This window comes from Nicrophorus vespilloides, unplaced genomic scaffold, assembly GCF_001412225.1.
Source record: "Nicrophorus vespilloides isolate i.1.1-1 unplaced genomic scaffold, Nicve_v1.0, whole genome shotgun sequence".
Classification (NCBI taxonomy): domain Eukaryota; kingdom Metazoa; phylum Arthropoda; class Insecta; order Coleoptera; family Silphidae; genus Nicrophorus; species Nicrophorus vespilloides.
The window spans coordinates 120116-134303 of record NW_017097091.1 but is presented as its reverse complement, the minus strand read 5'-3'; the positions used below and the strand labels follow the sequence as shown (position 1 = coordinate 134303).

At 33.6% G+C, this 14188-nt stretch overlaps 4 protein-coding genes across 9 annotated transcripts; 3 read left to right on the top strand and 1 right to left on the bottom strand.

Moving 5' to 3' along the window:
• Nucleotides 1-1146: 1146 nt before the first annotated feature.
• On the top strand, nt 1147-3430 carry LOC108558881 (semaphorin-2A; the record flags this gene model as incomplete). Its single annotated transcript, XM_017915930.1, is given in 6 exon segments — nt 1147-1377; nt 1443-1856; nt 2018-2294; nt 2559-2750; nt 2808-3051; nt 3117-3430. Coding segments are annotated over 6 exon segments (1430 nt in total), but the record flags the coding sequence as incomplete, so codon positions are not given.
• Nucleotides 3431-8817: 5387 nt separating this feature from the next.
• Nucleotides 8818-10786, bottom strand: LOC108558883 (glycerophosphodiester phosphodiesterase 1). Of its 2 annotated transcripts, none has more exons than XM_017915936.1 (6): nt 10114-10786; nt 9880-10055; nt 9725-9830; nt 9574-9666; nt 9286-9515; nt 8818-9224 (listed from the first exon to the last, which is right to left on the bottom strand). In XM_017915936.1, the coding sequence occupies exons 1-6, from the start codon at nt 10420-10422 to the stop codon at nt 9074-9076; spliced, it is 1065 nt and encodes a 354-aa protein (XP_017771425.1). In that variant the 5' UTR covers nt 10423-10786; the 3' UTR covers nt 8818-9073. The 2 variants fall into 2 exon arrangements, with proteins under 2 accessions (XP_017771425.1, XP_017771424.1); XM_017915935.1 differs by having other exon boundaries at nt 9574-9678; nt 10114-10784.
• A 290-nt stretch (nt 10787-11076) lies between these two features.
• LOC108558886 (gamma-interferon-inducible lysosomal thiol reductase-like) lies at nt 11077-12315 on the top strand. Its single transcript, XM_017915942.1, has 4 exons — nt 11077-11465; nt 11521-11667; nt 11726-11893; nt 11949-12315. The coding sequence occupies exons 1-4, from the start codon at nt 11409-11411 to the stop codon at nt 12222-12224; spliced, it is 648 nt and encodes a 215-aa protein (XP_017771431.1). The 5' UTR covers nt 11077-11408; the 3' UTR covers nt 12225-12315.
• Nucleotides 12316-13099: 784 nt separating this feature from the next.
• On the top strand, nt 13100-14064 carry LOC108558884 (gamma-interferon-inducible lysosomal thiol reductase-like). 5 transcript variants are annotated; one of them, XM_017915937.1, is made up of 4 exons: nt 13100-13174; nt 13228-13483; nt 13533-13709; nt 13769-14064. In XM_017915937.1, the coding sequence occupies exons 2-4, from the start codon at nt 13283-13285 to the stop codon at nt 14024-14026; spliced, it is 636 nt and encodes a 211-aa protein (XP_017771426.1). In that variant the 5' UTR covers nt 13100-13174; nt 13228-13282; the 3' UTR covers nt 14027-14064. The 5 variants fall into 5 exon arrangements, with proteins under 5 accessions (XP_017771426.1, XP_017771427.1, XP_017771430.1 ...); XM_017915938.1 differs by having other exon boundaries at nt 13111-13204; nt 13270-13483; XM_017915941.1 differs by having other exon boundaries at nt 13132-13204; nt 13274-13483.
• The last annotated feature ends 124 nt before the right edge of the window (nt 14065-14188 follow it).

Below are 14188 nucleotides of genomic sequence, written 5' to 3'. Positions count from 1 at the left end.
TTATAAGAAATTTTGTTAAATTTTTAAAGAAAATCCGGTTTTTTCTTGTAATGAAAATTTATCGCTTATTAGCGAAGAAAGAACAAAAATGTGTTCAAAGTGTTTGAAAATTCTGCTAAAATAATCCAAGATTTAAAATCAACTTTGAAGAAATTAAATAATTACGCAAAAAAAAATATTATTATGAACTAATTTTTGTAGATTTGCTTAAATTTGTATGTAAATTGATATATTTTTGTAGTTAGATTAATCTTAATGATTGTTTAAATATAAATTATAATAAATTTTGTTAATTTTTTAAAGAAAATCCGGTTTTTTCTTGTAATGAAAATTTACATTTTTACAAAGTTTGTATCGTTTCACGTTATACTAATAATAAGAAAAAAAAACTTCTATGAAGTTTAGATGACACCCCTCTTGCTGAAGGTTGCATAATATCTATGTAAATGATGTTTCGGTTACTTCTTTCTTGAAGGAAGCAAAAAAAAGTAGGCTGTGCGTCATCTGTTCGGTGTATTAATTTCGTTGGGGTTCTTGATGGCAATTAGTAGGTTAGGGCGACACGTACAGCCGTAAAAGAAGTTTAGATGAGATGAGCAAAAAAAAAAGGAGAAATTCTGGATGAAATACCCGAATTCCATGTCGAAGTGCATAAAACGTGCGGTGCTTTAGTTTTATTGAGGTGCTTGATTATTTAATAAGCGATGCGAGGAGGGATGGGGCGCAAAAAAAAAGGAAAGGGTGGAAAATCGATGATAGTTTAGTATTTGTGAGGAGGGTTGGATTTTGGACAAGTTGTAGTGGTCGGCAAAATGCTCGAGTTGGTAATTGTAATCACGCATGCGGCGGGGGTTAGATTTGCAAGGACCAACGAGCGGAAACACCTTTGAATATCCTGTTACCCATTACGGTCTCCACCTGAGGGTTCCCATGGACACGTTACGTACCCTATGCACTATATCTATCTATATATCTATATATATATTCCTGATCCTCGTCCCTCCACTTCGAATCCCTTCCGTGATTTAATTATTCAACCCCACGGTAATAAACGCAGATTACAGGTAATTGGATTTACAGGATTTTTTCCCCCAAAAAAAAACGTGCAGATTACTACATTTTGCTTTTTTTTTGTGTCTATTACAGAACCGAACTTCGTGGGTTCCTTCGAGATCGGAGAGTACGTGTTTTTCTTCTTCAGAGAGACCGCAGTCGAGTACATCAACTGCGGCAAAAGCGTTTACTCGAGAGTGGCGCGCGTCTGCAAGAAGGATACCGGCGGTAAGAACATCCTCGCGCAAAACTGGGCCACCTACCTGAAGGCCCGTCTCAACTGCTCCATCCCCGGCGAGTTTCCCTTCTACTTCAACGAAATCCGTAAGTGTTTATTTACAAACCAAATATAACTTTCATTCATTCAACATCATCATCATCGATTCCAGAATCCATCTACAAAGTACCAGGAGACGACAACAAATTCTACGGCACCTTCACCACGTCCACGAACGGCCTCATGGGTTCAGCCATCTGCTCCTTCAAGTTAGAGGATATCCAAGTCGCGTTCAACGGGAAGTTCAAGGAGCAAGCTACGTCCTCTTCGGCGTGGCTTCCAGTTCTTTCGAATCGTGTACCAGAACCGCGTCCGGGAACTTGCGTCAACGATACCGAAACCCTTCCCGACACCGTCCTCAACTTCATCAGATCTCATCCCCTCATGGATTCCGCTGTGATGCACGAGAACGAGAAACCCGTCTTCTTCAAGAGAGATCTGTTCTTTACGAGACTCGTGGTGGACAAGATCAAAGTGGACATCGGCGGCGCCGTCCTCGATTACACTGTTTACTACGCAGGAACGAGTAAGTCAAATTACCACAAATCATCTCAATAACTACAAGCTAAATGTTTGGGCTTTCCAATACTGTATCAGTATTTGTTACAATCATAGATATAAAGAAGGATTGTAGGTGAAGAATCAATATTAAACAATCTATAATTGTTGTTGTTGTTGTTGTTTCAGGTGATGGTCGTGTACACAAGATCGTTCAGTGGGCTAACAAGAACGAGGAATCGAACTCTATCCTTCTGGACGTGTTCGATGTCACGCCCGGCGAAGCGATCCAAGTGATGGAAATTTCCAAAGTGCACAAAGCCCTGTACGTCGCCTCCGACCATCGCGTCAAACAGATCGATCTGGTGATGTGCAATCGCCGTTACGATAATTGCCTTAGGTGCGTCCACGATCCTTACTGCGGATGGGACAAAGACTCCAACGTCTGCAAACCGTACTCACCTGGGTAAGAAAACATACATTCCTTATTCAAAAAAAAAATATAATTTGTAAGTTAAATTATCAAGATTAGATGAGAAAATTCCAATTGAATCAAATACTAGTACAATCAATAAAATGTCTATTAGAGTTTGAAAATGTATATGAAAATGTACTGTAAATCTAGCGGAATTTAAGAAATTTTAATTTTATTGATCTCACTTTTGTATGAAAAGTAAACGAATTTCTAATGATTAGAAGATGTGTAAGTGAATGTATATTTCTTCTTCAGACTTCTTCAAGATGTTTCCAACAGCACGATAGACGTGTGCGACAGCAGCGTCGTCAAGAAGAAGATGGTAGTGACTTGGGGCCAAAGTCTTCATTTGGGCTGCTTCTTGAAGATGCCCGCAGTCCTCGCCTCGCAAACCATCACCTGGTACCACTATTCCAAGGAGAAGGGACCGTACAAGATCGTCTTCAGGTAACTAAACTTCTGCTACAAAGTTGTGAATGTTTTCTTAATTTTTCTTATTTCCAGACCGGACAAATACATCGAAACCTCAGAGCACGGACTGGTGATCATTGCAGTGACGGAAGCGGACGCTGGTCGGTACGATTGCATGATGGGAGCATCGCTTCTGTGCTCATACAACGTCACCGTCGACGCGCACAGATGTTCACCGCCGGCGAAGAGCAACGACTACCAGAAGATCTACTCGGACTGGTGTCACGAGTTCGAGAAGTACAAATCCGCGATGAAGACTTGGGAGAGGAAGCAAGCAGTGAGTAACAACAACAGCAATACGTTTATAGTTGAAAATCTTAACTGTTTCCTTAACTTCTTCAGCAATGCGCATCGCGACACAACGACAGCAACCAGAATAGCCACCCGAATGAGATAATGCATCCCTTCGTCTGATAGCTGATGCAGCATGGTCCATTGGCATTAACCTTCTTGGGAATACCTCTGTATTGGACTCGTGTGCTCTTCGTGTAAATATTACGAGTGCCCTCAACAACAACAACAAACAACAACAACAACAAAATGAACTAGTTTCATCCAATAATTTCTTAAATTCAAACGAATTTCCCTCCCCAATTTAATTATTACCTTGAAAATAATTAATCGCGCAACTAAAGTTAGAGACACAGTGAAAACAAAACAAAAATTAAAATTGAAGTGACTGACTTAGTTTAATTAATGATTTCATTGAAAGAAGAGACATCCTCCAATATTCTAATAACCGATTAGTTTTACTCACTCACGCATTTTATTTATTTCCTTTAACTTTTAAATTTAATTAAAAACACAAATAATAATTTTAAACTTTAACTTTGTTTAACCTATAGGGATTAACAATTAATACGATTAAACTACACACAGAGAAGAGAAATGTTTCATGTTTATTATTTAAAAAAAAAGCGAAATAAAATTTAAAAAAATATTGTAGGTCTGTGATATGCATGTGTAAAGAAGAAGTGAAGGAGAAGCGAAAATGTTAAGTGAAGATTGACTAAGAGATGATAGAAGAAAAAATGAAATAAGTAAATAAAGAAGAAGCGTATTTTATTATTTTACAAATTGCAGACGTGTCGGTGCAAAGAAACAATCAAGTTTTCTGTAAAAAAAAAAACAATTGAATAACGATGAAGAAGAAGAAGAAATTATAAAGTAAAATTAGATTTTAAGTAAATAAACAAAAAAAAAATAATATTAATAGGAACTTTGGACCAAAGTGATTCTTATTATTATTAATAATAATATTCTTACGATTTTTAAATTTTTCTTTTTGTAAACTATGATTAGTGATTACATTGGTTAATAAATGTAATGAACGCGTATGAAAAAGCAATACTTTTCCGCTTGCAAAAGATTAAATTAAAAGAAAACTATGTCTTGGTCCCTCTTTCACCTAATAACTAATAAAAAGTAGTTTGTACATAGTTATTATAATAATTAAAATTTATTCACTTTTCGGTTAAGAAAATCCATCTGCATTGTTCGTTCATTTTTATAATTTGCTGGGATTTTTTTTTTAAAAAAGGAAATTGCAAATTTCGTCTCGGTTTTGGAACGAGAGGAAGGATCTTTGATCCTTCCTCCAAATACATTATTTTTTATTTAAATATATATATAAATTGTTGCCAAAATTCGTTTGGTTCCTTTCCGAGTAAAGAATTGCACTTTCCTTTCATTCATCCCAACTTTTGCGTGTATTTAACTTTATACTAAATCACACTGTTTACTTTAGATCTTAAAAGACAATCATCTTCATTACACGACACAAACAACAACAACAACAAACACACAATTTCACACAAAACACTTAAACACAAATATAATAAACAAATATATATATATTCGAGGTTTTAATCCCTTTAGGATTTGCGCCGAGAGATAGAAAAACGTATGCAAGAGAAAAAAATAAATTGTTAAACGAAAAAGAAAAGTAAAGGTTTAGATTTGTTTCAGAAAATAAATAAAATTTAAAATAATAATAATAATAATCATGTAAATACCTATGTATAGTTATTTATATAAAACGAAATAAAATACATACACGTAATTTATAATTCCGTAGAGAGAAAGAGAAATAATTTCCAAACAAATTATAAGAAACTTGAGAGGAAAAGAACACGAAACACTCACTCACATTTTTTTGTTTTTTTGTTAGCTAAGCTTCTATTTTCAACCGAATTTAACAAACAACAACAACTGATTACAGATTCCTGTAATTAATTAATTAATTAATTAATAATTAAGCGAAACTGCAAATTTAAACATTTAATAATAGAAGAGAAAAAAACAAAGATTAAATAGTGAAATACATATCTTCATATCGCAATAAGTACTTTTTAAATTTATGAATGAAAGATCTTTATTACTATTACTACTACTACTAATACTATTATTATCCGTTCCTCTTTCATCGTGCATTAAGTTTGTTTCTTAACTATTACTTATATTATTTGGGTATCGATCGCTTGACTGCCAATACGATGATTATGATGATGATTGAAGAAAATTGTAGATAAGTATTCTTGTTACGAATTTAAAGAAGAAAAAATAATGATGATGATAATATAAATTATATATATATATATTGTGTAAGAGCGACAAAAAAAAAAGGTTTTTTTTTTCTTGTAGACTTTTCCTAATAACCGTAACAATTTTTCCACTAAACCGAAGCAAACGATTCTTTTTTTTATATAAATATATATATATAGAGAGAGAGAAAGGCAACAACTTCTATGAAGTACATTTTATATTGTATACATACTAATATTTAAGTTTAATTTGTTTATTGATTATTATGTAATATTATTTAACTGTAACTGATGTGTTTATTTCTATTATGATTTAGGGTTTAAGAATCATTTGTACTTATTTCGTTCGTCTTTACTTTTCTCTGTCCGTCTGTATTCATTCATTTGTTATGCCTACTTTGTCTTATTTTTTTTATATATATTTTGTTTTTGTTTTGTAATAAATTTGTAATAGCTGCGTGATGTTGTCACACGTGTAAATATATATATTATATAAACTTATGAATTAACTAAGACGAAGAAAAGTAAAAGGTAAATAAATAGTTTGTACGGCTCTTAGCAGATCGGGATGTTCGCCTGTCCACCACCCAAAAAAAAGAATAAAGTGAATGAATAATGTATAAAAAAAAAATACGAAAATTAATTTAAAAAAAAATTAAATAAATAAATAACATTGTATTGCATATGATATCGCTGATTGCTCTCTGAAATTATTATGAATAAAAATTATATAATTGAAAAAAAAAATAAACCTGTGTGTTTTACTCATTTCTTTTTTTAGTTTTTACCGTTTCCAGTAGATTCTGCAACTTCTAAATCAGTGTTATTAAACCTTTATTTGTATCTTTTTTTATTGTTGCGTAAGAAGGGCGGTACCCTTACGCAACATATTATGTATGAAAAGATTACGTAAACCGAGAAATTGTAAAATTTGAGTAAATTGTTTCGTCAAACGCTTGATTTTGATAACTTATAGTACATGTACTGACTAAAGCACAATGCCGGTAGTTAGCTCATTGGAAAGGTTGTAGTTTTGTCTTTAATTTGTGTATTTGATTGTTTAATTATCACGAGTGGTAATCGATTGATTTAAAAAAACGTGAAGGTGTTGCAGCTAATTGAAAAAAGTAGTAAAATAAATGGTTATATTTATGTATATTAGAAAATTTTAATTTACTGTTTTAAAGAATAGTTCTTTAGCTTTCGTTTTATATAAAATATGTTAGTTTTGGTCAATTAATAAGAAAGTTATTAAGCTTTAATGAGTTGGCGGTTTTCGCGAATCAAAACGCAAATCGCCCCCTCCCTTGATTCTCGAAAATGCCAGAAAATTTCGATTTGCACCAGGAGAACAGGAGTAGCGAGGAGGTATCTGAGCTCCTAGCATCGGTCGTTTCTGATTGGTTGAAATTTGAAATTTACGTTTGTTGAGCGCGAATTAAATTTAAAAGTCTGTATTGGATTTCCTGTTTATTCTACATTGTTCTGAATATATAACTATCAATCTATATTTTCACTTATTTTAATCTCTGTACATTGTAGATCAACATTCATGTTCAACATTCTTCTAGAAGCAAGTGCTTACGAAAATACAGGCCATTTTCTAAAACGTTGTTTCCCAAACTATCTAATACTAAAGTTTGATAATTAATTGTGATGAAGCTAAGGTAGCTACAAGCTTGTATTTACACTCATTTTAATCTCTGCATATTTAAGAACAACATTAATCTTCAAAATTCTTCTGGGAGTTGGTGTATACGAAATCACAGGCCATTTTCGAAGACGTTATTTTCCCAACTCATTTGTGAGATACCAAAGTTTGTTAATCAATTATGAAGACACCATTAGAGTTACAAATTAATATTTTCGCTCATTTTAATCCGTGTATTTTCAAGATCAACATCCATGTATAAAATTCTACTGGGAGCTCAGTTTTACGAAAATGTAAGCCATTATCTGAAGCTTTGTTTTCCTACTTGTTCATCAAAGTTTATATGTATGTTTGGTTGCAGACTGCTAGTGAAAATTAAAACGCAGTAAACACAAAAAGTAATTAGCATTAAAATTAATATAATAAAGTAATAACATCAGTATCGTTCTGACACGTTTGTTTAATAAAATTAGAACGTTTTCAAGAAAATGGATTTCATGCAGCGCCAAAATGCCCGAACTATAACCTTTGCCATATTGATGATAGATGGCACTAGCTGTCGCAAAAATTAGAATATTCATTTTGCGCCTAAAGTGTAGACAACCAAACAACCATATAAACTTTGCTTAAAAATTAGGAAAACAACGTCTTTTATAATAGCTTGTATTTTCGTAAACATTAGCTCCCAGAAGAATGTTGTACATGGATGTTGATCTTTAATGTACACGGATTAAAATAAGCGCTAATATTAATTTGTAGCTGCAATGGTGTCTTCATAATTAATTAACAAACTTTTGGTATTTCACAAATGAGTTGGGAAAATAACGTCTTCGAAAATTGCCTGTGTTTTCGTATACAGCAACTCCCAGTAGAATTTTGAATATTAATGTTGTTCTTAAATATGCAGAGATTAAAACGAGTGTAAATATAGATTTGTAGCTACCATTGGTTCGTCACAATCAATTATCAAACTTTGCTATTAGATAGTTTGGAAAACAACGTTTTTGAAAATGGCCTGTATTATTGCATACACCAACTCCCAGAAGATTTTTGAACATTTATGTTGTTCTTAAATATGCAAAGATTAAAATAAGTTTAAATACAAGCTTGTAGCTACTTTAGCTTCATCACAATTAATTATCAAACTTTGGTATTAGATAGTTTGGAAAACAACGTTTTCGAAAATGGCCTGTATTTTCGTATACACCAACTCCCACAAGAATTTTGAACATTAATGTTGTTCTTAAATATGCAAAGATTAAAATGAATGTAAATACAAGCTTGTAACTACTTTAGCTTCATCACAATTAATTATCATACTTTGGTATTAGATAGTTTGGAAAACAATGTTTTCAAAAATGGCCTGTATTATTGCATACACCAACTCCCACAAGAATTTTCAACTTTAGTGTTGTTCTTAAATATGCAGAGATTAAAATGAGTGTAAATACAAGCTTGTAGCTACCTTAGCTTCATCACAATTAATTATCAAACTTTGGTATTAGATACTTTGGAAAACAACGTTTTCGAAAATGGCCTGTATTTTCGAAAACACTTGCTTCTAGAAGAATGTTGAACATGAATCTTGATCTACAATATACAGAGATTAATATAAGTGAAAATATAGATTGATAGTTATATAAAATACTTTTGGTCTCTTTCTGGAGATTTTTCGAAAATTTTGTCCAATTGGATTTCTTTTTCAATCGCAATTTGATAAAATTAATAACGTTAATAACTCGAAAACTAATAATCTTTATTAAGATTTTATTGCAACTTCTGTTTTTATACACAAATAAAAGTTGAAAGTCTCAAGTTTCCAAATTTGCATTTATTAAAACTTCATTCTAATTGCTATAAGAGATAATCACATGTCACAAAGTAAGAAAGTGTATACAAATACAATGTGTATAAATATAAGTTAAATATAGATTTGTACTGGAGTTGATTGCATCCAAGAAAGTGGTCGGCGAAAATAATGAATGAATGGCACACGCACACCAAAATCGAAGGAAAACAAACAATACGTAATAAATAAGTAAGTGGAGAAGTTGCTGGCAAAAGAGATTCGTGCTTGCGTTTCCTATGCTGCTTGCTTGCTACACTTAGTTTGCGTGAGCCGTTCCTTCCCCGACGAGCGTATCCGTGAAGTAGGCGATCTTCAGGATCTTGCTGCAATACTGTTTCTCGGCTGGATGGTTTACAGTCCAGGCGCAAACTCTGACCCCTTTCCTCCTCCAATTCATGACGACATCCCTAAATTAATTAATATTGAATTTCGGTATGTTTTTTTCAGTAATTTTCATGTATATTTTACGCGCTCATGAAATCCTTGTGCAACAGGATCAACGATATGCCGGTTACGTAGTAGGTGACTTTGGGTAGAAGCCACGAGTGCAGTTTGTCCACCATTAAATTGACCAAGTGTTTAGGTAAAAACCTGGCGCGTCTACGACCCAGACCCTCTGGAAACATGTATCCCGAATAGCTGAAGAAGTACGGCCTATAAGCAATGGAGCAAACGATTTTAGGATTGTTTCGTCTTATCTGAAAGTTTCAACGTTTTAACTTTTCGTTTTTCACAATTCGTATATTAATTGATTACCAAATAGATGAGCGAAGGATAAAATGAGGATACGACAGCCCTGTGGTGAAGCTCTGGATATTTAACGAATAAATCATTCACCACTTTAACTATCTGAAAAAAATTCTAAATTCCCATGAGTTTAGTATATTTGCAAATTAATTTATATTACCCTGTAATCGTGATATTTCAAATCAATGAACATGTTCAGCTTGGAATTCAGTAGAAGCACCACAGTTTCCTCAAGAGTTGGCACTTTCGTGTTCCTGAACTTTTCTCTAAAAAAATAAACATTAATTAATTAGTTTACGATTAACTATTATTTACTTGAAAGGATGATTCATCGCTATGTCAATTTCCATGAGTTCTGCATAAGTGATGTCTTTGACTTTAAGTTTGACATTGGCCGTCCTCTCCAAAGTGGTATCATGAAAGACCACAGGCACCAAATCTTTAGTTAATGTAATGTCGAACTCAACGTATGAGCAGTTCTTCTCTTCGCACTGCAAATTAAAGTAGTTGATTGATTTCATCGAATTTCATATGTGAATGTTTAATTACTATTTTGAAAGCTGCAAGGCTGTTCTCGGGTGCATCCAGGCCAGCCCCTCGATGCCCCACAGTCCTCATTGCTGGTCTATCATCTGCACCGTTCTCAAGGTACAGTTCCCTGCCGACTATCCTCTCAAGTTGGGAATTCGATGGTTTCGGGACTTTAAAGATAACTAATGTGACGAAGATTATTGCTGTTGGTATGAGGCCAAATGGTAGGAATAGGTAGAGGACATCTATAAGGAAATACCAGAGGCCGTAGGAGAAGATTACAAAGTTTAGGCAAGTTTGCATTAGGACTGAGATGATCAGGAACATTGTTTCGATATTACAGACACTGGAATTTTTCAGGTACACAAAAAAAAACGTCACTGTTCCATTTCAAAATTCACTGTCGTCATGACATCACGCTAATTAAAGTTCTAATTGGAATTGCTAACTATCCATCGTGATGAATATGTGCGCACTGTAGTGAACGCCCCAAGATTTGTTTACATCTCTTATGCAACCAGTCGCTCCAAAAATCAATAACATTTACCTCTCCAGTACATCTTTGATCCATTGCGACCTCTTACATAACATCGAAGAACTATGCATCAATTCAAATATAAATTATTCATCCATTCCATCCAATTCTTGAAACACAAAGCAATTGCTTGCAGCTTCTTTGAGAATGTAAATTAACGTCTATAATTGAATGAGAGAACAAAGTTTCATCCAAATTTGATACTTGACTCTTCAATACTTTCCTTCTTCATTTGCAAATACTTTTTTAGAAGCTTACAGAATCTTTACCAATTCTCATAGTTTTCTTAATCACATGAATTTCCTATAGTTTTCGATTTTGTAGCAAATGTTAAATATGATGTAGATTCTTCAATTTTCATGCATTTCTATTTGGAATCTTCACTTTTTATTGTGTATTGATAACTGCAAATAATCTACACGTTACGCACTATATTTACTAACATCAGTGTGCCTTTGACCCACATCTTCAGGGACACATCCAATTGATGCTCCAATTAAACTAATCACGATCAAGACAATTTAACAATTACAAAATTCTATACACTTCTTGATTATCGTCACCACACCTTTGTTTGGAGAAGAGATAACGATGAAAAGTTTGCGAATGAAGAAGCGTTTAAAACCGAAGAGACTGCACAATCAGCTGCAGAGATAAAGAGGTTCTTGTGACAACTGTAGATTACCGATAATTGCGCTCTTTGTGATACCACCTCCCTCTTTGTCACATTCATTACATTGAAGCGAATTCAGAGCTCATTTGAATCAGTCAAGCCAAGATGTTCACCCAGAAGATCTACGTCTTCTCGTTGCTGCTGTTAGCTTTTACCATTAACGTGAGATTTGGTTGTAATTGTAGTTTTATTTAATCCTTTGCTAGGAAATTATTAGGTGGAGGGAAGTAAACTGAAAGTTTCCATTTACTACGAAGGTCTGTGTTCGGACAGCATAACGTTCCTCAACAATCAAGTGTTACCAGCTTACGCGATAATTGGCGAGTACGTGGATTTGGATTTGATTCCTTACGGTAAAGCTTCGGTGAGTTATGATTATGTTTGTGTTCGATTGAATTGATCCAATTTTCTTGTAAAATTAGCAACAATTGGTGAACGGCGTTTGGTACTTCCAATGTCAGCACGGAAGACAGGAATGCTACAGCAACATCATCCAGGCTTGCGCTCTGAACATGGGATACCAGCAATGGCCAACGTTCAAATTCGTCAATTGCGTCATGGGGAAACGGATGCAATCCAGCATGCAGCAGGTGAGTAAAAAGCAAGATTCTTTCTACAATTTTGATGTTTCTTATTGTTCTTCAGTGCAGCGATTACAGCGGTCTTAATTGGGACGCTATTAAATCGTGCGCGAGCTCTGCAAACGGTCAACAGATCTTGGCGCGTTACGGTCAGAGGACTCACATGTTGCAGCCTCGCTTGAGCTTCGTTCCTACCACAGTTTTCGACGACGTTTACGATCGTTCAGTGCAGGAGAACTCCTTGATGGACTTCTTGGGAACCGTCTGCTCTCGTCTGGAAACAAAACCGAGCGGATGCACCGTCCTCAGAGGACGTAGCGCGTATTATTGGTGGATGTGAGCTCATCATTCCGAAACACTACAATTGGACTACAATACGAACGTTTTGTTCAACAATTTAACTTTTCCCTTCTACGAATTGTTTGGATGCAACCGCTTTTTTTTATATACATTGAAATTAATAACTAAGAAATTTTTCAATAAAATATTTTTTTTTAAACTTAATTAACGCCTTGAGATACAAATATAAAATCACCTTTCCAAATACTTTACTCATGAAACGTTGCTTAACTTTCATAATATAATTAATTATTAATTTGTTATGAAAATAATAAACATTTTAATCATTATTGGTTTAAGGAAAATCACATTTTAATTGTAACAATTATCGACGATAATCACTGAGATACAAATTTAAAATCACCTTTCCAAATACTTATACTCATGAAACGTTGCTTAACTTCCATAATATAATTAATTATTAATTTGTTATGAAAATAATAAACATTTTAATCATTATTGGTTTAAGGAAAATCACATTTTAATTGTAACAATTATCGACGATAATCACTGAGATACAAATTTAAAATCACCTTTCCAAATACTTATACTCATGAAACGTTGCTTAACTTCCATAATATAATTAATTATTAATTTGTTATGAAAATAATAAACATTTTAATCATTATTGGTTTAAGGAAAATCACATTTTAATTGTAACAATTATCGACGATAATCACTGATTTAATTGCTTTCGGAAAAAATAAAATTATCAATTGCGATAAGCAAATACGTTGTAATTATCCTAATATATCAATGTTTTTAGTACTAAATTATAATTTTGATTGTTTATTTATTAAAGCAATTTTATGGGAAAATTACAAGTATTGAAATGTCCGATAATTTATTAGTTATCAAGTGCGATAAGTGAACTTTGCTGATGCATCGTAGACCACTCCAAAAACACTTAGACACCAGCAGTGATAGGAAGCGTACAATCTGTGAAATACTGTAAATAGAAACAATAACAGAACTTTCTTTGTAAGAACAACAAACAATTGTAGATAAAAACCGTATATAAAGACTTTGAACTTCAATTGCTTCAGCCAGTGTTAAAGGATGTTGCTGCGCGTAGTCTTGCTGTTGCTTTTCAGCGTCGAAGTGATTCGTTGCGACGATGTGCAGCAGGTGAAGATCTCGTTGTTCTACGAAACCTATTGTCCTTACAGCATCAAATTCCTATCGGAGCAGCTGTACCCAACCACGAAGAAACTCTCGAAATACATCGATTTGGATTTGGTGCCGTATGGAAAGGCGACGGTGAGAGAATTACATTGATTTTCTCTGTTTATAAAATATAATTTTACAGCGAGAAATGAAGGACGGACATTGGATTTTCAATTGCCAGCACGGTGATAAAGAGTGTTACGGGAATAAAATCCATGCTTGCGCTTTGGAACAGTCCAAGTTTAAGGATAACGTTGATATCGTTGAGTTGTTGGATTGTTTCGTGCAGACGAAATACGAAGATGAGAAGATCAAAAGCGTAAGTTAATTATTGATTTAGTTATTTTTTTCAATTTTTTGTCTTTGTTAATTTTTTAGTGTTGCAAGGCGGTTAATTATAATTACGATCGTTTGAAGAGGTGCATGATTGCTAAATCTGAAGAACTGTTGGCTGCATACGGTGATAGGACTGATGGGAATGATCCGAAGGTCACGTTTGTTCCTCTGGTGATGTTCGATGATTACTACAACAGAACTTTGGACGACGAAGGAACTGAAAATTTGTTGGAAACTGTTTGCAAAGTGCTCAGGCCGCCTCTTCCCAAACATTGTTTAAACTTTTATAAAATTGTTTAACAAATAAATAGAAAATTTATTGATTTTTTTTGTTGATTCAATTTATGAAATCTGATTATTATTATTGAGATATGTTAGGTAAAGAAAGTAAGTTTGTAAATAAACAATAATTTAATTGAACTAGTTTTCTTGTTAACAATCATAGTTTTAACATAAATTCAT

Coding starts and splice junctions, on each gene's coding strand:
- LOC108558883 (XM_017915935.1), bottom strand. CDS start 10,422: ATGTTCCTGATCATCTCAGTCCTAATGCAAACTTGCCTAAACTTTGTA. Junction 10,056..10,113: donor GCCTTGCAGCTTTCAAAATA/GTAATTAAACAT, acceptor TTTAATTTGCAG/TGCGAAGAGAAGAACTGCTC. Junction 9,679..9,724: donor TGAAATATCACGATTACAGG/GTAATATAAATT, acceptor ATGGGAATTTAG/AATTTTTTTCAGATAGTTAA.
- LOC108558886 (XM_017915942.1), top strand. CDS start 11,409: ATGTTCACCCAGAAGATCTACGTCTTCTCGTTGCTGCTGTTAGCTTTT. Junction 11,668..11,725: donor TTCCTTACGGTAAAGCTTCG/GTGAGTTATGAT, acceptor TTGTAAAATTAG/CAACAATTGGTGAACGGCGT. Junction 11,894..11,948: donor TGCAATCCAGCATGCAGCAG/GTGAGTAAAAAG, acceptor ATTGTTCTTCAG/TGCAGCGATTACAGCGGTCT.
- LOC108558884 (XM_017915937.1), top strand. CDS start 13,283: ATGTTGCTGCGCGTAGTCTTGCTGTTGCTTTTCAGCGTCGAAGTGATT. Junction 13,484..13,532: donor TGCCGTATGGAAAGGCGACG/GTGAGAGAATTA, acceptor ATAATTTTACAG/CGAGAAATGAAGGACGGACA. Junction 13,710..13,768: donor AAGATGAGAAGATCAAAAGC/GTAAGTTAATTA, acceptor TTAATTTTTTAG/TGTTGCAAGGCGGTTAATTA.